The sequence below is a fragment of the Chamaea fasciata genome, unplaced genomic scaffold (assembly GCF_029207755.1).
Source record: "Chamaea fasciata isolate MVZ Bird 193981 ecotype frontalis unplaced genomic scaffold, bChaFas1.0.hap1 SCAF_27, whole genome shotgun sequence".
In the NCBI taxonomy this organism is placed as follows: Eukaryota; Metazoa; Chordata; class Aves; order Passeriformes; family Sylviidae; genus Chamaea; species Chamaea fasciata.
The window spans coordinates 5,370,534-5,396,301 of record NW_027094112.1 but is presented as its reverse complement, the minus strand read 5'-3'; the positions used below and the strand labels follow the sequence as shown (position 1 = coordinate 5,396,301).

General features: G+C 66.4%; 2 protein-coding genes and 1 long non-coding RNA gene across 3 annotated transcripts; 1 reads left to right on the top strand and 2 right to left on the bottom strand.

Annotated features, from left to right (window-relative positions):
• Positions 1-378: 378 nt before the first annotated feature.
• On the top strand, positions 379-19,391 carry COL1A1 (collagen type I alpha 1 chain). Its single transcript, XM_066205092.1, is given in 52 exon segments — positions 379-631; positions 2,252-2,446; positions 2,574-2,608; positions 2,694-2,729; positions 3,335-3,427; positions 3,528-3,596; positions 4,811-4,855; positions 5,102-5,155; positions 5,313-5,366; positions 5,485-5,538; positions 5,657-5,710; positions 5,817-5,870; positions 5,968-6,012; positions 6,262-6,315; positions 6,438-6,482; positions 6,619-6,672; positions 6,855-6,953; positions 7,043-7,087; positions 7,171-7,269; positions 7,520-7,573; positions 7,665-7,772; positions 8,544-8,597; positions 8,764-8,862; positions 8,984-9,037; positions 9,118-9,216; positions 9,309-9,362; positions 10,064-10,117; positions 10,224-10,277; positions 10,385-10,438; positions 10,660-10,704; positions 10,804-10,902; positions 11,020-11,127; positions 11,640-11,747; positions 11,847-11,900; positions 11,997-12,050; positions 12,142-12,249; positions 12,345-12,398; positions 12,748-12,801; positions 13,326-13,487; positions 13,592-13,699; positions 13,807-13,854; positions 13,856-13,915; positions 14,031-14,084; positions 14,173-14,280; positions 14,734-14,787; positions 14,902-15,009; positions 15,116-15,169; positions 15,312-15,419; positions 15,512-15,794; positions 16,481-16,671; positions 17,125-17,367; positions 17,439-19,391. Coding segments are annotated over 52 exon segments (4,362 nt in total). The 5' UTR covers positions 379-549; the 3' UTR covers positions 17,586-19,391.
• On the bottom strand, positions 17,755-19,612 carry LOC136301883 (uncharacterized). Its single transcript, XR_010723951.1, has 3 exons — positions 19,402-19,612; positions 18,212-18,538; positions 17,755-17,821 (listed from the first exon to the last, which is right to left on the bottom strand). It is a non-coding gene; the product is annotated as an uncharacterized lncRNA (long non-coding RNA).
• Positions 19,613-21,107: 1,495 nt separating this feature from the next.
• Positions 21,108-25,768, bottom strand: SGCA (sarcoglycan alpha). Its single transcript, XM_066204814.1, has 9 exons — positions 25,729-25,768; positions 24,970-25,137; positions 24,516-24,655; positions 24,355-24,427; positions 23,489-23,687; positions 22,439-22,601; positions 22,168-22,373; positions 21,724-21,750; positions 21,108-21,303 (listed from the first exon to the last, which is right to left on the bottom strand). Exons 1-9 carry the CDS (start codon positions 25,766-25,768, stop codon positions 21,138-21,140), a joined length of 1,182 nt encoding a protein of 393 aa, XP_066060911.1. The 3' UTR covers positions 21,108-21,137.

The window sequence follows — 25,768 nt, the reverse complement described above, 5'->3', positions numbered from 1 at the left end:
GGCACCGGGGTCCCCGAAGCGCCACGTGCCACATCGCCTGTCCCCACCCCCCCCCCCCCCAGCCCCGCAGACACCTCCGAGCCATCAAACCCCCCCAAAAAAACCCCACAACCACCGCACCCCAAAACCAAAACCCCAATCCCGGCCCCGCCAGGCCCCGGCCCCGCCGCGGAGCACACGCGTGTGCGCGGCCGTGTTTGCGTGTGCTGCTGGCCCGTGTTTGCGTGTGCACGGACACACGGCCCGGGGGGGGGACGACAAGGGGGGGGACAGGGGGTGCTCCCCGACTCGCTGGGTGCCTCTGATTGGCCGAGGGGCCCGTCCAAAACCCGCTGCTGGCGGCGGGTCCCACCTCTCCGCGGCGGCGCACGGTATAAAGCGGCCGCCGGAGAAGCGGGCAAAGGGCAGTAGGAACTTTCTGCTGGGGTCTGGATTTTGGAGCTCCAGGGTTGCGCCGGCCCCGTATGACCCCAAGCTAAGAACCACCAAAAACAAAAAAAAAAAAAAGAAAGAGAGACCCCAAAGAGTCTACATGTCTGATATTTAGACATGTTCAGCTTTGTGGATTCTCGGTCACTGCTGTTGATAGCAGCGACCGTCCTACTCGCCCGCGGGCAAGGAGAGGAAGACAGTGAGTAACGGGGCGCTGGGTGATGCTGCTCACCCCGGGGCGGGGGGGGGACGCGGCTCGGGGAGGTGGCACCGGCTCCTGGGGGGACACCGGCCACCCCCGGCCCGGCTGCCCCGGGGTGGGCCAGGAGGAGCTCGGGGTGGGCGTGAGGAGCGGAGTTAGCGGGGAAAAAAAAAAAAAAATGAGGGGGGAAAAACCAAAAATCCCAAAAAAGAGAAGAGGATCGGGCTGGGGAGTGGGGGGGGATTTGGGGTTGGGGGAAAAGGGGTTTAGGGGGGGGCTCTGGGGGTGAGGAGTCGGGGCGCCCTGCCAAGAGCGGGGAGGGAAGGAAGGGCGGAGAGGAGCCGGCGGGGAAGAGGGAGCCGGGACCAAGGGGAGGAGGAGGAGGAGGAGGCCGGGAAGGGAAAGGAAAGGGGGGAAAGAGCGCGGGAGAGACAAGAGGGGGGGAGAGGAGGGAGAAGGGGGGGCCCAGCCCCGGGATCTGCGAAAGCCATCAGGAAAGAATTAGAAAAGTCTCGGATGATTCATAAGCAAAATGTTTCGGCAGCCGGGGGAGCGGGGGCTGCCAGGCGCGGGCCGGGGGCACGCCTGGGGTCACCCCCCGCGCCACCAGCCCCGAGCCCCGCTGCCACCTGCGCCGGGGGGACACGGGGGGACCCCGGGCCCGCCGCCCGCCGCTTTTTGCCCCATTTTCTCCTTTTTTTTTTTTTTTTTGTGTGTGTGATTTTCTTAAATGCCTTTTAAACCATTATTATTCTTTCATTATAATTATTATTGTGATGATTATGCGTTTTGCACTGACAATGCCCATCCCGCATTTCCCATTCCCCGTCCTGCATTTCCCATTCTACCTTTTGCCTTTCCCATTCCCGTTTCGCCTTTTTTGTTCCCCAAGAAGAATTTTGCATTTTCCATTTGCCTTTCTTTTTTTTTTAACATTTTTTTCCTTTTTTTTTTTTCTCTCCCCCTTGCCTTTCTTTTTTTTCTTTCCTTTTTTTACTTCTTTGTCTTTTTAAAGATAATTTTTTTGGAGGGGAGGGGGGGTGTTGTTCCATGATCTGGCGCAGCCCCTCGCCCCCTCCCCACGCCAGGACCCTTCCCCACCGTGGGGCCACCCCCGGGCCTGGCCGCTCGCCCTTTCCCCCCCTCGCTCCGCACGCAGCCTCCGCCCGCCTCCACTCTCCGGCCTCCCATTCCCCGCTCCCATCTGGCCCGCTCCAGCCCCGTCCCGCAGCCGCCTGGATCCAATTTCAGCCCGGATCCGGGGCCAGCCCGGCCCGGCCCGGCCCCGTCGGGGTCCCGGGGACCCCCCTGCCCTTTTGGGGGCTATTTGCCTTGGCCCCCGCCGGATGGAGCGAGCGGCTGCGGGGATTTTATTTTTTTTTTTTTTTTTTTGGAGGGATTTTTTTTTTTTTTTGTTTAAATTCCAGCCGATGTGGGAAGAGTTTATTGTGGAGCTTTTCCTGTGTCACCGCGCTGGGCTGATGAGAACCAGATGAAGGGAGAAGCGCTGCGGGAGCGGGGAGGGGGATGAGGGCAGGGCGAGAGCCGGGCGGGCTCCGTCCCGGCCCCGCTGACGCCGCCGCCCTGTCGCTGTCCCTGTCGCTGTCGCTGTCCCAGTCCAAACCGGGAGCTGCATCCAGGATGGGCTCACCTACAACGACAAGGACGTGTGGAAACCAGAACCGTGCCAGATCTGCGTCTGCGACAGCGGCAACATCCTGTGCGACGACGTGATCTGCGAGGACACCACCGACTGCCCCAATGCCGAAATCCCCTTCGGGGAGTGCTGCCCCATCTGTCCCGACACCGACGGTATCGCGACACGCCCCTCCCCCCCCCCCAGAGGTGTCCCCCCCATCCCCGGGGACCGGCGGGCTCCGTGTCCCCCCACCCCGGGCGGGTGATGCTGAGCTGCTCTGAGCTCCCTTTCCCCCCACAGCCTCCCCTGCCTACCCAGAGAGTGCTGGAGTAGAGGTAAGGGCCCCCCAGAATTCCCCACGGATTTCACCCCGTTTGTGGAGCCTCCCGTTTTGTAACCTGTTCTGTCTCTGCCCCACAGGGTCCTAAAGGAGACACCGGCCCCAAAGGAGACAGGGTGGGTGTGGCCCCCCCTCAGGGACCCCTGCTCTGCAGGGCCCTGATCCCGCTGGGGCTGATCCTGATCCTGCTGGGGCTCACCGCAATCCCGCTGGGGCTGATCCTGATCCTGCTGGGGCTCACCCCGATCCTGCTGGGGCTGATCCTGATCCCACTGGGGCTCACCCCAATCCCGCTGGGGCTGATCCTGATCCTGCTGGGGCTCACCCCGATCCTGCTGGGGCTGATCCTGATCCTGCTGGGGCTCACCCCGATCCTGCTGGGGCTGATCCTGATCCTGCTGGGGCTCACCCCGATCCCGCTGGGGCTGATCCTGATCCTGCTGGGGCTGATCCTGATCCTGCTGGGGCTGATCCTGATCCTGCTGGGGCTCACCCCGATCCTGCTGGGGCTGATCCTGATCCTGCTGGGACTCACCCCAATCCTGCTGGGGCTCATCTCAATCCCTCCTGGGCTCACCTCAATCCCACTGGGGCTCAACCCAATCCTACTGGGGTTCACCCCAGTCCCTCTGGGGCTGATCCTGATCCACTGGGGCTCACCCCGATCCCTCCTGGCCTCACCCCAACCCCTCCTGGCCTGACCATCCCGTTCTCTCCGCAGGGACTCCCCGGCCCCCCCGGCAGAGACGGGATCCCAGGACAGCCCGGACTCCCCGGCCCCCCCGGCCCTCCCGGCCCCCCAGGCCTCGGCGGAGTGAGTCTGGGGGGGTCCCTGGTGGCTCAGCCCCCCCCGGGGGTCCCTGTGACCCCTCACCCCCGTGCCCCCCTCACCCCCCGCTCTCCCTGTCCCGCAGAACTTCGCTCCCCAAATGTCCTACGGCTACGACGAGAAGGCCGGAGGGATGGCCGTGCCCGGGCCCATGGTGAGCCTGGGGACATCGGGGGACATTGGGGGACACTGGGGGACACCAGGGGCACGGTGGAGGGGAGGGGGAAAGCTGGGCGAGGGGACAGGAGTGCTCCCCGTGCTGGTGACGTCACTGAGCATCAGGACATGGGAGGGACGTTGGGCCTGGAGGGGACAGGGATGGGGACAGGGATAGAGTGACAGCAGAGACAGGGAATGTGTAGGGATTGGGACAGGAAAAGGAACAGAGCTGGGGATGTGCTGGTGATGGGGACAGGGATGAAGTGACAATAGAGACAGGGAATGTGTGGGGACTGGGACAGGGACAGAGTTGGGGACAGGGATGGGGACAGAGTTGAGGACATGGAAGGAACAGGGATGGAGTGACAACAGAGACAGGGAATGTGTAGGGACTGGGACAGAAATAGGAACAGAGTTGGGGACATGCTGGTGATGGGGACAGGGATGAAGCGACAACAGAGACAGGGATGAAGTGACAATAGGGACAGGGAATGTGTGGGGACTGGGACAGGGACAAAGTTGGGGACACATTGGTGATGGGGACAGGGATGAAGTGACAATAGGGACAGGGAATGTGTGGGGCCTGGGACAGGGACAGAGTTGGGGACACATTGGTGATGGGGACAGGGATGAAGTGACAATAGGGACAGGGAATGTGTAGCTATTGGGACACAGACAGAGTTGGGGGCAGGGATGGGGTGGCAGTGGGGAATGGCTGGAGGTGGGAACAGGGACGAGGACATGGTGTTGGGGTGGCAATGGGGACAGGAAATAGGGCCAATGTAATGGGGCAATAGGGGCGGGGATGGGGTGACAGTGGTGACAGGCAGTGGTTGGTGTTGGGGACAGGGAATGGAGTGGGAGAGGGTGGCAATGGGGACAGGGAGGGGGTGGCAATGGGGACAGTGATGGGGTGGCAATGGGGACAGTGAGGGAGTGGCAGTGGGGACAGTGATGGGGTGGCAATGGGGACAGTGATGGGGTGGCAATGGGGACAGGGAGGGAGTGGCAATGGGGACAGGGAGGGGGTGGCAGTGGGGACAGTGATGGGGTGGCAATGGGGACAGTGAGGGAGTGGCAGTGGGGACAGTGATGGGGTGGAGGTGAGGACAGCAGGGGAGGGGGGTGGGGCCAGTGGATCCAACAGTGGGGTGGGGACAGGGACAGGGTGACAAGGTGACAGTGCTGACCTTTTCTGTTCTCCCCCAGGGCCCAGCTGGTCCCCGTGGTCTCCCCGGCCCTCCCGGCGCTCCCGTGAGTGTCACCTCTTCTTGTCCACTTGGGTTTGGGGACAAACAGCCCCCAGGGCCCCCCTGGGTGGTGTGGGGACAGCCTGGAGGGTGTCACACCCTCCCTGACACCTACAGAAGCACGTGGGGACAAAATCCTGGTGCCACCACACGGGGGTGGGACACACCAGCCCTGTCACTGGGGGATCCAGGCCCAAACTTCTCATTTTCTGACCCATTTTCTTTTTTCCCTTTATTTTTTTCTCCACAGGGTCCCCAAGGTTTCCAAGGCCCCCCTGGTGAACCCGGAGAGCCCGGCGCTTCTGTGAGTGCTGTCACCTGGGGGTGTCCCCTGGGCACGGGGACAACGCCGCCGCCCTGGCCGCGCCGGCCCCGCTCTGGGGGCCACGGCACTGCCCGGGGCGGGTGGCAGAGGGACAGGGGACAGATGTCACCTCAGCCCTGCCCTCCCTCTCTCCCAGGGTCCCATGGGTCCCCGAGGTCCCGCCGGCCCCCCTGGCAAGAACGGAGATGACGTAAGTGGCCCGTCCGTGGGGTTCCCCCCTAAACTTTGGGGCCTGGTGGCCCTGCCAGCCCCGACCCAGGTGAGCCTGGCTTGGGGACGTGCCACCAAGGCCGTGTCCTTGTCCTCAGGGTGAAGCTGGCAAGCCTGGCCGCCCCGGAGAGCGGGGTCCCCCCGGCCCCCAGGTGAGACACACGCACGAGGGGACACCCCCAGCTGTCCCCCCGCCTTGGGGACCTTGGGGAGCTCTGGTGTGGGGACAGCCCCCCCAGCACCCCCATCATTGTCCCCCGTGTCCCCCAGGGCGCTCGAGGTCTCCCCGGAACCGCCGGCCTGCCAGGCATGAAGGGACACAGAGTGAGTCCCCCCCTCCCCTGCTGGTGACACTCTGGGGACAAAGGACCCCTGAGCTCAGCCGGGGTCCCCCGCTGACCCCCCCACCCCCCGTCTCTCCCGCTCGCAGGGTTTCAGTGGTCTGGATGGTGCCAAGGGTGAGCCCGGACCTGCCGGCCCCAAGGTGAGGAGCGGTGGCAGCGCCACCCCTGTCCTGGCAGTGTCGCCGCTGTCCCCTGTGCCCTGCAGAGCAGGTCCCTCACGGTGTCCTTCCCCCCCAGGGAGAGCCTGGCAGCCCCGGAGAGAACGGAGCTCCCGGGCAGATGGTGAGTGCTGCACCGGGGGGGTCGGGGGGGTTCTGGGCGGGAGGGGACAAGGATGGGGGGTGACACCTGATGGGGACCCGGCTCCTCCTCAGGGGACGGGCCAGGAGGGCTTTGACCCCTTGGGGACGTCACCATGGGCAGCAGCGGGGGGGGGAGGGAGGGGCGCGGGGTGGGAGGAGGCTCAGAGAGGGGGAAGTGTCCACCCAGGTGACCCGAACGTGTCCTGAACGTGTCCTGTCCCCTCCCCAGGGTCCCCGTGGTCTTCCCGGCGAGAGAGGCCGCCCTGGCCCGTCCGGCCCCGCTGTGAGTATTTGGGATGGGCAGGGCTGAGACCCCTGCCCGGGCACGGGGGGGTCACCTGTGCCACCCCCGGATGTCACCCGCCCCACCGCTGGGCGTCGCTCATGGTGTCCCCTCTCCCGCAGGGCGCTCGTGGCAATGACGGTGCTCCCGGTGCTGCCGGTCCCCCCGTAAGTATCCCGACCCCACCCGCCCTTCTCCGGAGGGAGATCGCCCCCGGGAGCCGGGGCTCTGCAGCCTGGGGTCCCCCCGCGCCGCCTGCGGGCTGGGACCCCCCCTCTGACTCTCCCCCTCTCTCCCTTTTAGGGTCCCACCGGTCCCGCTGGTCCCCCCGGCTTCCCCGGCGCTGCCGGTGCTAAGGTGGGGGCTCTGGGAGGGTGGGCAGGGGGTGTCCCCGCGGGCTGGCACTGCCCGGGACGGTGGCACACGTGGGGACATCCCCAGCCGAGTCCCGGCCGTGTCCCCGTGAGAAGGAGCCGCACACGGAACCAGCCCTGCTGATCCTTCCTCTTCCACCTCCTCCTCCTCCTGTCCCTCCCCAGGGTGAGACGGGTCCCCAAGGAGCTCGTGGCAGCGAAGGTCCCCAAGGTGCTCGCGGTGAGCCCGGTCCCCCCGGGCCTGCTGGCGCTGCCGGTCCTGCTGTAAGTGACATCGCCGGGCCGCCCGTCCTTCGGCCTCGCGTGCCGCCAGCCCCGCCGTGACCCTCCTCTTCCTCCTCCTCTCTCCGCAGGGCAACCCCGGCGCTGACGGCCAACCCGGTGCCAAGGGCGCCACCGTGAGTGTCCCCCGTGTCCCCCCCCGGCCGCGGCGGCAGGAAGGGCTGCGCCGCCTCCTCACGGCCTCCCGTGCCTCTTGCAGGGCGCTCCCGGCATCGCCGGCGCTCCCGGCTTCCCCGGCGCCCGCGGTCCCTCCGGACCCCAAGGTCCCAGCGGTGCCCCCGGCCCCAAGGGTAACACCGTGAGTATCCCCGGGCTCACACCGTGAGTATCCCCGGGCTCCTCTGCCTGCTGGGCCGGCATCCTTCCCTCTGCTCCCGGAGCTGCTGTGGTCCCACCCGGAGGCGCTTCCGGAGGTGGCCCGTGGTCCCTGCCGGGACAGGGGTGGCACATGGTCCTTGTCCCCGCTGAGGGCTCATGGGGACGTTGCTCGGGGGTCCCTCTGCTCCTCAACCCGGCGTTAAACCTTTTCTCTCTTCCCTCTCCTCCAGGGTGAGCCCGGCGCTCCAGGAAACAAGGGTGACACCGGTGCCAAAGGCGAACCCGTGAGTGACCCCCCGACGTGTCCCCCGGGGCACGGCCCCCGCTGGCTCTGGGCCCTCCTGGGGGTCTTCATCCCTCTGCCTCCTCCCGCAGGGTCCCGCCGGTGTCCAAGGCCCCCCCGGCCCCGCTGGCGAGGAAGGAAAGAGAGGAGCCCGCGGTGAGCCCGGCCCCGCTGGGCTGCCCGGCCCTGCTGGCGAACGTGTGAGTAGCAGCGTCCCTGTCCCCACCCCGGCCATGGCCCTGTCACCATTCCTGCCATGGCCCTGTCACCCCCCAGCCATGGCCCTGTCCCCATCCCTGCCATGTCCTTGTCCCCCATCTCCATCCCTGCCATGTCCCTGTCCCCTGTCCCCATTCCTGCCATGGCCCTGTTCCCCCTCCCCGGCCATGTCCCCTGTCCCCATCCCTGCCATGGCCCTGTCCCCTGTCCCCATCCCTGCCATGGCCCTGTCCCCTATCTCCATCCCTGCCATGTCCCCTGTCCCCCCTCCCCGGCCATGTCCCCTGTCCCCACCCCGGCCATGTCCCCTGTCCCCATCCCTGCCATGGCCCTGTCCCCTATCTCCATCCCTGCCATGTCCCCTGTCCCCCCTCCCCGGCCATGGCCCTGTCCCCATCCCTGCCATGGCTCTGTCCCCACCCCGGCCATGGCCCTGTCCCCATCCCTGCCATGTCCATGTCCCCCATCTCCATCCCTGCCATGGCCCTGTCCTCAGCTTGGTCATGTCCCTGTCCCCAGCCATGTTCCTGTCCCCACCCCAGCCATGTCACTGTCCCCTGTCCCCACCCCGGCCATGTCCCTGTCACCATCCCCATCCTCCTCCCACCTCCCTGTGTCCAGCGCGTCCGGGGACACCGTGGTGGCACCCCCAGCCCCTCCAGGCTGCTCCTGCTGTGTCACCTCCCTCCCCTGCCCCCCCCCGAGGTCCCCGTGTCCCCACACTGACCCCGCCGTGTCCGTGTCCCCCTCAGGGCGCTCCTGGCAGCCGTGGTTTCCCTGGCGCCGATGGCATCGCTGGTCCCAAGGTGGGTGCCCGTCCCCTCCTGCGGGAGGAAATTCCTGTCGGCGCGGCCCTGGGGACTCCGGTCGCTGTCGCCTGTGCCCGCACAGCGGCTCCGTGTGGGGACACGCCGCTGTCCCCATCCCCGCGAGCTGTCCCGCAGCTGGGTCACCGCTGTCCCCCCTCCCCAGGGTCCCCCCGGCGAGCGCGGCTCCCCTGGCCCCGTGGGCCCCAAAGGATCTCCTGGTGAAGCTGGACGCCCCGGGGAGCCCGGACTGCCCGGCGCCAAGGTGAGCTGGTGACACCACGGTGACACCGCGGTGACAGGGCTGTCCTGCCCTCTGTGCCCCGGGACGCTCCCGGAATCCCTGCGCTCCTCACGCCCCTGCTCTTCCCTCCTCTTCCTCGCAGGGTCTGACTGGAAGCCCCGGCAGCCCCGGACCCGACGGCAAGACCGGCCCCCCTGTAAGTTGTCCCCGCCGGTGTCCCCTCGTCCCCCGGTTGGTCACGGGCCCCTCTAACGGGGCGCTGCCTCCCCCCGACAGGGTCCCGCCGGCCAAGACGGGCGCCCCGGACCCCCCGGCCCCCCCGGAGCCCGAGGCCAGGCCGGCGTGATGGGATTCCCCGGTCCCAAAGGTGCTGCGGTGAGTGCCACCCTCCCCTCTGGTGTCACCCTCAGGGGACCTGTCCCCCTCGTCCCCGGGGTCGGCACGGGCTCATCCCGCTCTGGTTTTAGGGCGAACCCGGCAAACCTGGCGAGAGAGGAGCCCCCGGACCCCCCGGCGCCGTGGTGAGTGTGGGGTGGGGCACAGACAGCCCGGGGGAGGTGACAGGGGAGAGTGGCCGCGGTGGGAGGTGACAGAGAGGGTCACTGTGGTGGCAGGTGACGGAGGGAGGGTGACACCGAATGTCACCCCGGCATGGGGTGCCAGGGAGGGCACGGGGCAGCTGTGACGGGGTGTGAATGGGGTGTGAATGCAGTGTGAACTGGCTGTGGATGGAGTGTGAATAGGGGTGTGAGTACAGTGTGAATGGGGTGTCAGTGCGATGTGAACACGGTGTGCATCCGTCTGTGAATTGGGTGTGAATGGGATGTGCACCGGGTGTGAATCTGGTGCAAACGCAGTGTGAACCGGGCGTGACTGTGGTGTGAACGGGGTGTGCATGGGGTGTGAATGCGGTGTGAACGTGTATAGCTGGGGTGTGAGTGCAGTGTGCATGGGATGTGCATGCGGTGTGAGTGCGGTGTGAATGCGGTGGGAGCGGCCCCGAGCAGCCTGGGCAGGCTCCCGGCCGGGATGAGGTGTTTGGGATCCCCTCCCGGTGTCTCCCAGCGCCGCTGGAGCGGGGACAGGGCGGTGACGTGGCCCTGGGCAGGCGGCCCCGGTGTCTCCCGGCCTCCCAAGGATCCCGTGGCCGTGGCCCGGCCCGGGGGGGCGCACAGAGCCCTGCGGGGGCCGCTCTGAGCTCCCTCCTCTCCCTCCTCCCCAGGGTGCTGCTGGCAAAGATGGTGAAACCGGTGCCCAAGGTCCCCCCGGCCCCACCGTGAGTATCCCCCGGCCCTGCCCGGCCACGCCTGGCCATGCCTGGCCACCGGGCACGGGGCTCAGGAGCCACCTGCCCCCCTCCATGCCTGTCCTGTGTCCCCCAGGGCCCCGCTGGAGAAAGAGGTGAACAAGGTCCCGCTGGTGCTCCTGGCTTCCAGGTGAGCGGTGTCCCCTTCCCCGGCGGGGGGACAGAGCACCCAGAGCATGGGTGACATTCCCTTTGTCCCCTCTGTGGTGGCTCACGGCTCCTCTTCTTCCTCCCCAGGGTCTGCCCGGCCCCGCTGGCCCCCCCGGCGAGGCTGGCAAGCCCGGTGAGCAGGTGAGTGCTGGCACTGGGGACACTCCTGTCCCCTCCCCATTGCCCCCCCCCCCCCCACACCAGGGGCTGCTGCTGGGGTCGCCCCCCCAGGGCACCCCCGGGTGCTCCATGCAGAGGGGGAGCAGTGGGAATCGCTGCCCAGGGAATGAGGGGGCCCTGGGGACACCCTGCCTGTCCCCAGTGCCATCTGTCCCCCTCTGACTCGTCCCCGTGTCCCTCAGGGTGTTCCCGGAGACGCCGGAGCCCCCGGTCCCGCCGGTGCCAGGGTAAGCTGAGCCCCCCAGTGTCCCCTCGACTCTCGGCACCCCAAAGTGTCCCCACACGTCACTGACGGCCTCGGGGCCTGTCGCGCCTCCCCTCCGCAGGGCGAGAGAGGATTCCCTGGAGAACGAGGTGTGCAAGGCCCCCCCGGTCCCCAAGGTCCTCGTGGTGCTAACGGCGCTCCCGGTAACGATGGTGCTAAGGTGGGTGACGTGGCGGGGTGACAGGGGACTGTCCCCAGCCCGTGGGGCACAGCTGGGGGGGTGGCTGGGTTTGCTGTGCTGGGATCTCACCAATCCCTGTTTTCTCCCCTTTCCCAGGGCGATGCTGGTGCTCCCGGAGCCCCCGGGAACCAAGGGCCCCCCGGTCTGCAGGGTATGCCCGGAGAGCGTGGTGCTGCCGGCCTGCCAGGCGCCAAGGGTGACAGAGTACGTGTCCCCAATGCCTCGGTGTCCCCAAAGCCCTGGTGTCCCTGAAACTCTGCTGTCCCTGAAACTCTGGTGTCCCCAAAGCCCCAGTGTCCTTGAAACTCTACTGTCCCCAAAGCCCTGGGGTCCCTGAAACTCTGGTGTCCCTGAAACTTTGCTGTCCCAAAAGCCCTAGTGTCCCGGAAACTCTGGTGTCCCCAAAGCCCTGGGGTCCCTAATGCCTTGGTGTCCCCAAAGCCCGGTGTCCCCCTTGGTGACCTGCTCCCCACCATCCCTGCGCCCCCCTATCATCCCCTCGGGGCTGGGTGTGCCCCCCCCCGAGCCAAGGCTGGTCCTGGGGAGGGGCTGCTCTGTGTCACCTCTGTCCCCAGCCCTTGGGGACAATCCCAGCTCTTGTGAGGAGGAGGAGGATGGTCCCAGGCTGTCCCAGGGGGATGAAGACCCGGCGATGTCTTGGTGCACAGAGGGGTGAACTCGTGTCCCTGTAACCTCCCCTTGTGTCCCTCCCTCAGGGTGACCCCGGTCCCAAAGGTGCTGATGGCGCTCCTGGCAAGGACGGTCTCCGAGGCCTGACCGGTCCCATCGGCCCCCCCGGGCCCGCTGGTGCTCCTGGTGACAAGGTGGGGACATCCCACGGGGACAGAAGTGTCCAGGCACCTGCCGCCACCTCCTGACCACAGCCCTGATCCCGTTTCCTTTGTTCCCCTCCCCTTTTCCAGGGTGAAGCCGGTCCCCCCGGTCCTGCTGGTCCCACTGGTGCCCGTGGTGCTCCCGTAAGTGTCCCCCACCCTCGGTGACGGCCCTGCCATCCTCGGTGGCCCTGGTGGCCGTCCCCTGCTTGTCTCACGCCGTTCCCTCCTCTTCTCCAGGGTGATCGTGGCGAGCCCGGCCCTCCTGGTCCTGCTGGATTTGCTGGCCCCCCCGTAAGTGCCACCCCGGCCGCGGGGGTCCCGCCGTGCCCCCCAGGGTGTCTCGGAGCCCCCCCCGGGCTCACCCCGGCCCCGTGTCCCGCAGGGCGCCGACGGCCAGCCTGGTGCTAAAGGTGAAACTGGGGATGCTGGAGCCAAGGGTGACGCCGGCCCCCCCGGCCCCGCCGGCCCCACTGGTGCTCCTGGACCCGCTGTGAGTGCCCCCCCGAGCCCCCCCCGCGGCCCGGGCTGCGGCCCCACGGCGCAGCTCACCCCTCTCCTCCTCCTCCTCTTCCTCCTCCCGCCCAGGGTGCTGTTGGTGCTCCCGGTCCCAAAGGTGCTCGCGGAAGCGCTGGACCCCCTGTAAGTACCGGTCTCGTGGGGAATTCGGGGGGTCTGGGGGGGCCTGGGGACACCCCCGGGTGTGAACAGCCCCGAGGGGCTTTAACTCGGGCTCTGCTCCCCCCACACACCCTGGGGCACCACCGGCCCTGCGCCCCCAAAACGTCTGGGGGTGACACCAGGGTGGGGTGGGCTCATCCAGCAGGGGGGCAAGGGGGAGATTGTCTTTGTACCCCCCCAAGTGAGCCCCCCGGGTGGGCCCTCCATCCTGACCCCCAGCCCCGGGGCTCCCTGCAGGGACCCCCAGGCCGGGGATTGTCCCCTGGGCCTTGGGCTCCCACCCCACTGACTGAGCTTTCCTCCCTGCCAGGGTGCTACTGGTTTCCCTGGTGCTGCTGGAAGAGTTGGACCCCCCGGCCCCTCGGTGAGTGCCCCTGGGGGGGTGTGGGGGCGGGAGCTGGGGACAGGGGACAGAGGTGCTGGGGACACGGAGAGAGAGTTTCTGGGGACACAGAGAGAGAGGTTATGGGGACATGGAGAGAGAGGTGTTGGGGATATGGGACAGGAGATGCTGGGGACACAAAACAGGAGGTCCTGGGGACACAGGACAGGAGATGCTGGGGACAAGGGACAGAGAGGTTCTGGGAGCATGGAGAGAGAGATGCTGGGGACATGGGACAGGAGGTGATGGGGACATGGGACAGGAGGTCCTGAGGACACAAAACAGGAGGTCCTGGGGACATGGAGAGAGAAGTTCTGGGGACACAGAGCAGGAGATGCTGAGAACACGGGCTCGAGGGTTCTGGGAACACGGGCCAGAAGGCCCTGGGCACCCTCCCGGTGCTGCACGCGGCCGCGCTGCCCCACTTGGCCCCGGGACACCCTTGGCCACCCCTCCGCTGGCGGCGGGGGGGTCCCGGCCTGACCGCACCGCCTCCCCCCGCCCAGGGCAACATCGGCCTTCCCGGCCCACCCGGCCCCGCCGGCAAGGAGGGCGGCAAAGGACCCCGCGGTGAGACCGGCCCCGCCGGCCGCCCCGGAGAGCCGGGCCCCGCCGGGCCCCCCGGCCCCCCCGGCGAGAAGGGAGCCCCCGGTGCCGACGGCCCCATCGTGAGTCCCGCAGCCCCCCGCGCTGACCCCCTCTGGCTGTCCCCTCTGTCGCGAGGGTGACGCTGCTGTCACCACCGGCGCTGAGGTGTCGCTTGTCCCCGCAGGGCGCCCCCGGCACTCCCGGACCCCAAGGTATCGCCGGCCAGCGCGGTGTTGTCGGTCTCCCCGGACAGAGAGGCGAGAGAGGCTTCCCCGGGCTGCCCGGCCCCTCCGTGAGTACCGGGGGGCTCCTGGCCACCGCAGGCTCTGTCCCCCCACCCCGCCCCGCCCGGGGTGGGTGTCTGGCGCTGCCTGACGCCCCCGCCGTGTCCCCCCGCAGGGTGAACCCGGCAAACAAGGTCCCTCCGGCTCCCCCGGCGAGCGCGGCCCCCCCCGGCCCCATGGGCCCCCCCGGCCTGGCCGGACCCCCCGGAGAAGCCGGACGCGAGGTGAGCGCAGCCCCGTCCCCGTGCTGAGGGCACCGCCCGTGCTGGGGGGGCTCTCAGTGAGACCCCCCTGGTGATCCCCCGCCCCTAACGAGGGTCTCTCCCCCCCCCCCCATAGGGCGCTCCCGGTGCTGAAGGTGCCCCCGGCCGTGATGGTGCTGCTGGTCCCAAGGTGAGTGGGCTCTGAGGGGGCTCTGAGGGGTGACAGGGCTGTGCTGGCTCACACTGACCTCTCCTCTTCCTCCTCCTCCTCCTCACAGGGCGATCGCGGTGAGACTGGCCCCGCCGGCCCCCCTGGTGCTCCCGGTGCCCCCGGTGCCCCCGGGCCCGTCGGTCCTGCTGGCAAGAACGGAGATCGCGGTGAGACGGTGAGTGACGCTCTGCCCGGAGCCCCCCCGACCCCAAAAGGGCCCCGGCTGTGAGGCCTGGCCCCGGGACCAGCCCCTGCTGCTGCTGCTGCTGCACGGAGCTTCCCCAGGGAGGCAGAGGTGCCACCACCCTGCAAAGGGCAGTGACAGAGGTGCCACCGCCCTGCAAAGGGCAATGACAGGGGTGCCACCACCCTGCAAAGGGCAATGACAGGGGTGCCACCACCCTGCAAAGGGCAATGACAGAGGTGCCACCACCCTGCAAAGGGCAATGACAGGGGTGCCACCACCCTGCAAAGGACCCTCAGGGTGCCACCACCCTGCAAAGGGCAATGACAGGGGTGTCACCAGCCTGCTCAGGGGTCCCTGAACACCTCAGGGAGGTTCTGCCCCGAGCCCGCAGCAGCAGGAGGTGCAGGATGCTCTAACCTGTCCCTTTCTCTCCTGTCCCAGGGTCCCCAAGGTCCCGCTGGCCCCCCTGGTCCTGCTGGTGCTCGTGGTCCTGCTGTGAGTGACGCTCTGCTCTGTCCCCCTCGGTGCCTCTGTGTCCCCACAGGCGTGGGGACAGTGACTGGCCAGGACCCCGCTCAACTCATCTTCCTCCTCCTCCTCCTCCTGCAGGGTCCCCAAGGTCCCCGCGGTGACAAAGGTGAAGCCGGTGAACAGGGTGACAGAGGCATGAAGGGTCACAGAGGCTTCTCCGGTCTCCAGGGCCCTCCTGGTCCTCCCGTAAGTCCCGGCGGGTGTCGGTGGCCCCGCGCCCTGGAGGAGGCAGCATGACACGCTGATGTCACCTCTGATGTCGCCTCTCCTTCCTCCCCCTCGACTGTCACAGGGCTCTCCTGGTGAACAAGGTCCTTCTGGTGCTTCTGGTCCCGCCGGTCCCCGAGTGAGTCCCGGGACGAGCTGCGACATCCGGCCACGGCTGTGGGGGGGCGGCGGGGGGGACGCCCCTCGGGCGTCCCGTGGGGACTCGGCTCGCGGCTGGAGGGGACATCCCCGCGCTCACGCTTCTCTCCCGCGTCCCGCAGGGTCCTCCCGGCTCCGCCGGCGCCGCCGGCAAGGACGGTCTGAACGGGCTGCCCGGCCCCATCGGCCCCCCCGGGCCCCGCGGCCGCACCGGAGACGTCGGTCCCGTCGTACGTGCCGAGCCTTCCTCCCTGCCCGAGCCTCTCGCCTTCGGCGCCCGCTCCTCCGCCACCATCCTCATCCTCCTCCTGTCTCCCCGCAGGGTCCCCCCGGCCCCCCCGGGCCCCCCGGTCCCCCCGGCCCTCCCAGCGGCGGCTTCGACTTCAGCTTCCTGCCCCAGCCGCCCCAGGAGAAGGCGCACGACGGCGGCCGCTACTACCGCGCCGACGACGCCAACGTGATGAGAGACCGCGACCTGGAGGTGGACACCACCCTCAAGAGCCTGAGCCAGCAGATCGAGAACATCCGCAGCCCCGAGGGCACCCGCAAGAACCCGGCCCGCACCTGCCGCGACCTCAAGATGTGCCACGGCGACTGGAAGAGCGGTGGGTGTCATCCCCGCCGGCCCCTCGGGGCTCTGCCCCGGTCTCTGTCTCCTCTGCTGCTGCTGCTGCTCACCTCTGTCCTTCTTCTTCTTCTGCCGCCCGGTTTGGCCTCCCCTCTGTCCTGTCCTCCCTGTCTGCTCTCCTCTCCATCCTCCATCCCCTCCTGTCCCTCTCCTTCCTCTCCTCCTGCTCCTCGCTCTGCCCCCAGCTCCCTCCTTGCCTTCCTCACCTCCCACGGCTGCTCCTCACCTTCCTCCTTCCTCCCTTCCTCCTCAGCATCTCCTGTCCTTCATCCCTCAGCCCCCCACCCCTCCATCCTCTGCTCCCCGGCTCCATTTGTTCTCCATCCCCTGGGGCTATTCCTCACCCTCAGCCTTCATCCCTCCTGGCTTTCCCTCACCTGTTCCCTCCCGAGTTCTCCTCCTTACCTCCACCCCCCTGGTTCTTCTTCACCTGTTCCATCCCTCTGGCTGCTCCTCACCTGTTCCCTCCTGGGTTCTCCTCCTAACCTCCATCCCTCTGGCTGCTCCTCAGTTCCATTCTCCACGCCCTGGGGCTGTTCCTCAGCTTCATCCTTCATCCCTCCTGGCTGTCCCTCCCCTGTTCCCTCCTGGCTGTCCCTCCTCCCCATGCCCGTCCTTCCCCCTCTCCCGTCCCTGTCCCTGACGCTGTCCCTGTCCCCTCAGGCGAGTACTGGATCGACCCCAACCAAGGCTGCAACCTGGACGCCATCAAGGTCTTCTGCAACCTGGAGACGGGCGAGACGTGCGTGTACCCGACCCGCGCCTCCATCGCCCGCAAGAGCTGGTACCTCAGCAAGAACCCCAAGGAGAAGAAACACGTCTGGTTCGGCGAGACCATGAGTGACGGCTTCCAGGTGAGCCTGGGGACAATTAGGGGACAGCGGGGGTGGCAGGGGACAGTGGGGGACAATCAGGGGACAGTGGGGATGGCAGGGGACAGCGGGGGACAATCAGGGGACAGTGGGGATGGCAGGGGACAGTGGGAGACAATCAGGGGACAGTGGGGAAGAGCAGGGGACAGCGGGGGACAATCAGGGGACAGCAGGGGACTATCAGGGGACAGTGGGGGACAGCAGAGGATGGCAGGGGACAGTGGGGGACAGCAGGGGATAATCAGGGGATAGCAGGGGATGGCAGAGGACAGTGGGGGACAATCAGGGGATGGCAGGGGACAGCTGGGGGTGGCAGGGGACGATGAGGGAACAGAGGGGGATGTCAGGGGACCGCTGAGAACAGCAGGGGACAATCAAGGGACATCAGGGCACAGCCCCAGCCAGCAGTGACCCCCCCGTGTCCCCCCCCCGCAGTTCGAGTACGGCGGCGAGGGCTCCGACCCGGCCGACGTGGCCATCCAGCTGACCTTCCTGCGCCTCATGGCCACCGAGGCGTCGCAGAACGTCACCTACCACTGCAAGAACAGCGTGGCCTACATGGAGCAGGCCAGCGGCAACCTGAAGAAAGCGCTGCTGCTGCAGGGCGCCAACGAGATCGAGATCCGCGCCGAGGGCAACAGCCGCTTCACCTACGGCGTCACCGAGGACGGCTGCACGGTGGGTACCGCGGGGTCACGGGGGCCGGGGACGCTCGGTGGGGACGGGAGGTGACCCTGGTGTCCCCGCAGAGTCACACGGGCGCCTGGGGCAAGACAGTCATCGAGTACAAGACGACGAAGACCTCGCGCCTGCCCATCATCGATTTGGCTCCTATGGACGTCGGCGCTCCGGACCAGGAATTCGGCATCGACATCGGCCCCGTCTGCTTCTTGTAACTCCCCCCCCTCCCCACTCAGGATGCGGTGACAGGAGAGAGTAATAATAATGATAAAAATAATAATAATAATAAAAAAAAAATTTCATAAAAAAAAAAACAGCCAAAAAAAAAAAAAAAAAAAAAAGGAGAAAATTTCACATGGACTTTTTTTTTTTGTTTTTTTTTTGTTTTTTGAATTCGTGTCGGTTTCTATCCGCCAGCGTCTCTGAAACAACAACAGCTCCGGTTGCGTTGCTGTAAGAGAGAGAGAGAAAAAAAAACCTCAGAAAAAAAAAACCTTTTCCCAAGGAAAAAAAAAAAAAAGAAAAAAAAAAAAAAGAAGCGTTCAACCCCCCCCTCCAAAAAAAAAAAAACAAACCCCAAATAAATGACTTTTTCAAACAAAATCACCAGGAAGTGGGATCGCTTGCTTGCCCCCCGCCCTCATTCCTCAGCCCTGGAGATGGCAAAGCTCAGCTCCCCCCAAAGGGTCCCCGAGCCCCCCGGGCCCCCTCCCCGCCAGCCCCTTCGCTTCTTGCATCTCATTAGAATTCCAATTTTTGCTGCGAGGAAGGTGTTGAACTCCTGGCTCCAATTCGCTTTTCCCCCCTCGTTTTCCCTCTTTGTCTCCCCTCTCCTCCTTACTTTTCATTTGGACAATGCTGATTTTGATTTCTCTCGATTTCCTTTCCTCCTGGTTATTTTTTACCATGGCTTTTTTTTCCTTTTCTCCTGTCGTTTCGTTGGTTGTCTCTTGTTCGTTCTTTTTATTTTCATCCAGGCAGCAAAAACCCAGTTCAGTCCCAAAGAAGAGCAGCTGCGCTGACGGCCCTGTGGGGACGGCTACCTCACCACTCTCGGGGTGTCTCATCGTCCTTTCCACTCGGAATTTCGGGGTTCTTTTTGTGTTTCGTTGTTTTTTGGTTTTGTTTTTAGCTTCGTTCGGAGCTTTCCAGCCGTGCCGGGACTTTCCTGCCAGGTTCAGAGCAAAGGTGCTAATTTTCCCCCTCCCCCCTTTTCTTCCCCCCCCCTTCTTTGGTTGCTCTGTTGTTCTCTTTATTTTAATTTTCCTTTGGAGGTTTCTTTCCCTCAGGATTTTTTTTTTTTTTAATCCTGGTTTTTGTGTGTTTTGGGTTTGTTTGTTTGTTTTTTTAATTATTGTTTTTAAAATATTCTCTTTAATTTTGGCCCCGGAGCGCTCAGGCCCGGGACCGCCTGGTGCTACGACCTCCAAAGATCTCTCAGCTTGGTCTGTTTGAATTCCCCTCTGTTTCGTGGTTTATTTCCCTCCTTTTTTTGTTGGTTTTTTTTTGCTGCTCAGCTCCACTCGGGAATTTTCCAAAGGTGCTATTCCCCCCCTCACCCCCCCTCATCTCCATCACCCCACGAGCAAACCCCGCACAGCGAGAGGCACAAAGAAAAAAAATCCCGAGGGGGAAAAGAATAAATCGAATTTCCAGGTTGAGCAGGCGGAATTTCAGCTCCGCTCTCACCTTCCAGCAGCTTTTTCCTCCCTCCATTCATCATCCATCCATCCATCCATCCATCCATCCATCCATCCCTCCATCCATCGAACCCACTCCCTTTGCCAGGCCCAGCTCTGGCTTTCCCCCAGGCTTTGTACCTACTCTGTATCATGTATTATAGTTAATTAATTAAGGAATTAATAATTTTAAAGCGGTTTCGGGGGGCTGGGGGTTGGAGGGGGGCGGCTTCTTCCTTTTTTTCCTTTTTTTTTTTTTTTTTTGTCGTCGTCCTTTAGAAAAAAAAATGGATTTAATTTTTTTTTTTTTCTGACTGCTGAAATAAAAGGCATGTGAAATGATCCAACCAACCTCGGGCTGCTCTGCGCCGGTCTCCGGGCGGTGCTGGGGGGCTCCTGGGTGGGCGAATTTGGGGAATTCCTCATCCCCGATCCCGCTCCGCTCCCGGCTGGTCCCGCTCTGCTCCCGGCGCGTTCTGCGCTCCGCTCCCGGCCCGTCCTCCCTCCTCCTCCTCCTCTCCCACCCCCCAGCCCCGGGATGAGGAGGGGGAGGAAGGAAGGGGGGGATCCACCCCCCATCGGGAGGGTTGGGATGGGCTGGGGGGGGCAGAGCTGCAGGGAACTCCAAAGGAAAGGAGGTGGGGGTCCCCAAATGGGGAGGGGGCTCCAGGGGAGAAAGGGTTGGGGGGACAGAGACTTTGGGAACTCCAAAGGAAAGGGATGGGGGTCTCCAAATGGGGAGGGGGCTCCAGGGGAGGAAGGGTTGGGGGGACAGAGCTGCAGGGAACCCCAAAGGAAGGGGGTGGGGGTCCCCAGATGGGGAGGGGGGCTCCAGGGGAGGAAGGGCCGGGGGGTCCCAGCTCAGGGTGACCCCCAAAAAGGGAGAGCCGGAGGCACAAAGAGACGCCCCAAAATCGGGGCAGAGCGATGAGGGGCCGGTCCGGTGTGGGGGACCCCCACCCCGAGCCCCCCAGCGGTGATTTCCCGCCCTGCGCCCCCTCCCCAGGGCGGGGGGCGGGCGGGGGGACCCCCCAGCCCCGGGGCCGAGCGCTGGGCGCCGCCCCTGCCCCGCTCCATCAATGGCGCCCCTTGTTCTCCCTCCTCTCCCCCCCGCCGCCGGGGGGGCTCTCAATGAGCCTCTTTCTTCCGCGGGGCTGGGCCGGGGGCGCCCCCGGGGCCGGGGGGGGTGCCCGGCTCTGAGCAGAGCGCACGGAGAGTTTTGGGGGGCTCCCCAGCCGGACACGGACACCCTCAGGTGAGCTCAGGGGGTTTTTGGGGGGTCATCGTGGGGTTCTGGGAGTGTGACCCCCCCTTTGTCCCCATCCCGCTCCCCTCTCCCCCCACAGGGCTGGGGGGGTCACTCGGAGCCGTCCCAGCCCTTATCTGGGGCGCTGCGAGTTTTGACCGGGGGGGGTGGTCTTGGTCGAGCACCCCCAAACCCACCCCCTCAATAAAACAGCAAAGCCTCAATTCCTCACCAAGAGTCGATTTATGCCCCAAAACTCACCCCAAAGCGGGGGGGACACTCCGAACCGGGGGGGCGGCAACTCCTCCTTCCTGCTGCCGGGGTTTTGTCCCCCCGAAAGCCACCGGGACCCCCCAAAAGCCATGGGGACCTCCCAAAAGCCACCGGGACCCTCCAAAAGCCACCGGGACCCCCCAAAAGCCATGGAGACCCCACAAAAGCCATAGGGACCCCCCCAAAAGCCATGGGACCCCACAAAAGCCATGGGACCCCACAAAAGCAGTGGGAACCCCACAAAAGCCATCGGGAATACCCCCAAAAGCCACCGGGACCCCCCCCAAAAGCCAGCGGGGCCCCTCAAAAGCCACCAGGACCCCCCGAAAGCCCCCGGGACTCCCCCCAAAAGCCACCAGGACCCCTCGAAAGCCACCAGGACCCCCCGAAAGCCACCGGGACCCCCCCAAAAGCCACCAGGACCCCCCAAAAGCCACCAGGACCCCCCCAAAAGCCACCAGGACCCCCCAAAAACCACCGGGACCCCCCCAAAAGCCACCAGGACCCCCCCAAAAGCCATGGGGCGCCCCTTCCGGCGCTGTCCCCGGCTGTCCCCGGCTGTCCCCCGCTCAGCGCGGCAGCAGCGGGGCGCTGCCCGCGGGGTCGCGGCGCTGCCCCGGGCGCACGGCGAACATGGGCAGCGTGGAGAGCGGCCGCCGCACGTCCCGGCTGCCGGCCATGGCCCGCAGCTCCCGCGTGTCCCCCGCGATGGAGCTGTGGTGGAACAGCTGCAGGCTGCGGGGACAGCCGGGGTCAGCGCCGCCACAACCCCGCCGGGAACCCGCTGGGGGGTTCTTGTCCTGTTAGTGGGGTTCCTCTACGGTTACTGGGGTTCCTGTCCCGTTACTGGGGTTCCTGTCCCGTTAGTGGGGTCCCTGTCCTGGTATTGGGGTTCTTATCCCACTATTGGCGTTCCTGTCCCGTTACTGGGGTTCCTGTCCCGTTAGTGGGGTCCCTGTACGGTTACTGGGGTTCCTGTACGGTTACTGGGTCCCTGTCCCGTTATTGGGGTTCCTATCCCATCATTGGGGTTCCTGTCCCGTCATTGGGGCTCCTGTCCCGTCATTGGGGCTCCTGTCCCGTTATTGGGGTTCCTATCAAAACAGGCCCCCAAAACCAGCCCCCAGCCCCCCCCCAGCCCCCCCCAGCACTCACTCAGACGTCTGCAGGTCCCGTTTTTCCCTACAAAACAGAAGAAAAAAGGAAAAAAAAAAAAAAACACAACCAACCCCGATCATTATGATGAGAAAGGATCTCACCACCCCCAGGTCATTCTGGGGGGTCACAAGGGCCGGGGAAGGGACCCCCGGTTGTCTCGGGGACGGGGTGGGGGGAGCCCCGGTTGTTCTGGGGGGTCACAAGGACCAAGGATGGGACCCCCGATTGTTCTGGGGGGTCACAAGGACCAGAGAAGGGACCCTCGGGCCGAGGTCTCCGTGCCCTGGCAGGGCGGGAGGAGTCCCGGTTGTTCTGGGGGGGTCACAAAGGAACCAGGGAAGGGACCCCCGGTTGTCCCGGGATCACGACACCCGGGGAAGGGACCCCCGGGCCCGGTTGGGGGAGACCCCCCCCTCCGTAGGACACAGCCCCCCGACTCACAGTCCCTCCCTGCGGCAGCACATGAGGTGTCCCAGCAGCAGGCACAGCAGCGCGGCCACGGCCAGCGGCACCAGCAGCGTCACCAGGAAGGCGGGCAGCACATCCCGGGGGGCGGCCGCGCTGGGGGGCTCGAAACCCGCCCCCTCCTCCAGCACCCCCGACCCCCACACCGGCCCCGGAGCCGTGGGGCCGGGCCGGACCTCTTGCTGCGGGGAAAAGGGGGGGTCAGGAGGGGTTTGGGGGGCTCCGGGGGGCTCCGGGGGGGGCTCACCAGCGTCAGGTTGCACCAGCGGATGGAGAAGTGCGGGGCGAAAGTGTCGTAGCAGGAGGCGAGAGGGCGCTGGCCCCGGTGACAGCGGGAGCGGCTCTGCGGGGACACGGCGGCCAGCAGGCACGGCGAGAAGGGGCTGTGGGAGCCCACCAGGACATAGACCCTGCGGATGACCCCAAAACCCACAGTGAGAGGGGCTGGGGGAGCCCACCAGGACATAGACCCTGCGAGTGACCCCAAAATACACCGTGAGAGGGGCTGGGGGAGCCCACCAGGACATAGACCCTGCGGGTGACCCCAAAATACACCGTGAGGGGCTGGGGGAGCCCACCAGGACATAGACCCTGCGGGTGACCCCAAAATACACCGTGAGGGGCTGGGGGAGCCCACCAGGACATAGACCCTCCGGGTGACCCCAAAATACACCGTGAGAGGGGCTGGGGGAGCCCACCAGGACATAGACCCTGCGGGTGACCCCAAAATACACCCTGAGAGGGGCTGGGGGAGCCCACCAGGACATAGACCCTGCGGGTGACCCCAAAATACACCGTGAGAGGGGCTGGGGGAGCCCACCAGGACACAGACCCTGCGGGTGACCCCAAAATACACCGTGAGGGGCTGGGGGAGCCCACCAGGACATAGACCCTGCGGGTGACCCCAAAACCCACAGTGAGAGGGGCTGTGGGAGCCCACCAGGACACAGACCCTGCGGGTGACCCCAAAATACACCCTGAGATCCCACCAGGACATAGACCCTGCGGGTGACCCCAAAATACACCCTGAGATCCCACCAGGACATAGACCTTGCGGGTGACCCCAAAACCCACAGTGAGGGGCTGTGGGAGCCCACCTGGACATAGACCCTGAGGGGTGACCCCAAAACACACCGTGAGAAGGGGCTGTGGCATCCCACCTGCAGGACAGGTGACCCCAAACCCACCCACCATGAGAAGACCCCCCCGTGTCCACCTCCACCCTTCACTTCGGGGCACACCGGTGGGAGGTGACCCCAAAACCCCCTCGGGGAGCCCCCCCCCGCGCCGCCCGTACCCCTCCCTGCGCCCCTCGATGGGCAGCGGGACGCGGCCGCCGCGGTCCAGGGCCGAGGTGACATTGATGACGTGCAGGTCCCCGCGGCCCCACACGCCGGCCGAGCCCCGCAGGAACAGCTCCCGCGCCGCCTCCGGCAGCAGCTCCTCCACGTTCCTGTCCCCCACCACGAACTCGGCCCGGAACGGGGCGTCCCCACCTGCGGGGACAGGTGACACGCTCCGCGTGGGGGGGCTTCGGGGGTCCCAGCGGCTCTGCCCCCCGGCAGGAGGGAGAACAAGGGGCGCCATTGATGGAGCGGGGCAGGGGCGGCGCCCAGCGCTCGGCCCCGGGGCTGGGGGGTCCCCCCGCCCGCCCCCCGCCCTGGGGAGGGGGCGCAGGGCGGGAAATCACCGCTGGGGGGCTCGGGGTGGGGGTCCCCCACACCGGACCGGCCCCTCATCGCTCTGCCCCGATTTTGGGGCGTCTCTTTGTGCCTCCGGCTCTCCCTTTTTGGGGGTCACCCTGAGCTGGGACCCCCCGGCCCTTCCTCCCCTGGAGCCCCCTCCCCATTTGGGGACCTCCACCCCTTTCCTTTGGGGTTCCCTGCATCTCTGCCCCCCAATCCTTCCTCCCCTGGAGCCCCCCTCCCCATATTGGGGGCACAGAACCCCCCCAGTCCCTTTCCTTTGGGGATCCCTACAGCTCTGCTCCCCAACCCTTCCTCCCCTGGAGCCCCCTCCCCATTTGGGGACCCCCACCTCCTTTCCTTTGAGGTTCCCTACAGCTCTATCCCCCAACCCTTCCTCCCCTGGAGCCCCCTCCCCATTTGGGGACCCCCTTGGGCCGTCCCGGGGTTTTTTTTGGGGGGGGCGCTCGGGCCGTACCTGGGGCGGGGGTGACGCTGATGACGAGGCTCTGGGACACGGTGGCGAAGGTGCGGCGGTTGTAGGCCAGCACCTGAGGGGAGGGGGGGGACACGAGGGGGACACCTGGGGTGGGCCGGCCCCGCTCTGGGGGCGCCCCAAAAGCCGCGGGGGGGCCGTACCTGCAGGCGGTGCGTGCCCAGCTCCGCGGCCAGCGGGCAGCCGTACAGGAAGCCGGGCTGGCCCCCGTCCCGCTGCACGAACCGCAGCCACCGCGGCAGGTCCGGGTGGTCCCACAGGTGGGCACGGAAGGTCACCGGGGCTGGGGGGACACCGGGGGGTGGGGACAGCACGCGGCTGTGCCACCCCCAGCCTGGGAAACCCGGCCTGGGCCCCACACGGGAGTGGGGATTGTCCTTGGGGGGGTGGTGACCCCACCTTTGGGACCCCAAATAGGGGGGACCCGTCACGGAGAGACCCCCAGGGCTGTGCTGGGGATGGGTGGAGGGTGGAGGGGGGGACGGACAGACAGACAGACGGACAGACAGACAGCCCAGCTGGGGTGACCTCGGTGGGGACCCCTGGCCAGTGCCCGCCCACCCTTTCACCACCCCCGGCCCCCATCCCGGCCCTCACCATCATCCTCCTCTCTCCCGGCGAAGGCCTCCAGGAACGGCTCCCGCTCCAGCTCGTGCACGAACACGGCGCCGGTCTCGGCGGACACGCGGAGCTCGGGGAGCACGCGGTGCTCGGGGACAGCGGCCCGGGCCACCCCCAGGGCCAGCGCTGCGGCCACACACGGGGCTGGAGCCGGCGCCGGCCCCTCCCTGCCTCAGCTTCCCCCGCGCCCGGAGCCCCCGGGACGAGCCAGAGGCGCCCACGGACCCCTGGGGACACTCAGAGGGACAGGGAGGTGTCCCCGCAGTGCCAGGTGTCCCCAGGCAGGGCGGGAGGGTGTTAAGGAGAGGATGGGGACAGGGACAGGGACGGGGACGGGGACAGGGACAGGGACAGGGACAGGATGGGATCAGGGCTGGGACAGGGACAGGGCTGAGACAGGGACAGGGTGGGCCCAGCACCTCCCCTCACCCCGACCGCCACACACAAATCCCACTCATTGTCCCCCACCCTGTCCCAGAACCCGCCGCCACCCGCGACAGGGGACTGGGGACAGGGGCCAGGAGACAGGGAACAAGGGACAAGGGATAGGGGACAGAGGACAAGGGACAGGGTGGCTTTTTTTAGCTCTGTCACGTCCCAGCCCCGTCCTCCCCTGTCCTCCCCCTCTTGCCCCCCCTGCGCCCCCCCACTGCGGGTCCCCCCAACCCTCCCCTGGTGCCGGGGGTCCCCCGGGCCCGGCCGTGTCCCCCGGGGGGTGACAGGGCTGTCACTCGCCTGCCAGCGCCCAGAGCCGGAGCAGCGCGGGGCCCTCCAT

Bases quoted from the DNA above. Each gene is read 5' to 3' on its own strand.
- SGCA (XM_066204814.1), bottom strand. From the start codon at position 25,768: ATGGAGGGCCCCGCGCTGCTCCGGCTCTGGGCGCTGGCAG. The intron at 24,428-24,515 runs GTACGGCCCCCC...CCCTCCCCTCAG, and splicing joins TGGGCACGCACCGCCTGCAG to GTGCTGGCCTACAACCGCCG. The intron at 22,374-22,438 runs GTGAGCCCCCCC...TTTTCCCCGCAG, and splicing joins GCTGGTGCAACCTGACGCTG to CAAGAGGTCCGGCCCGGCCC.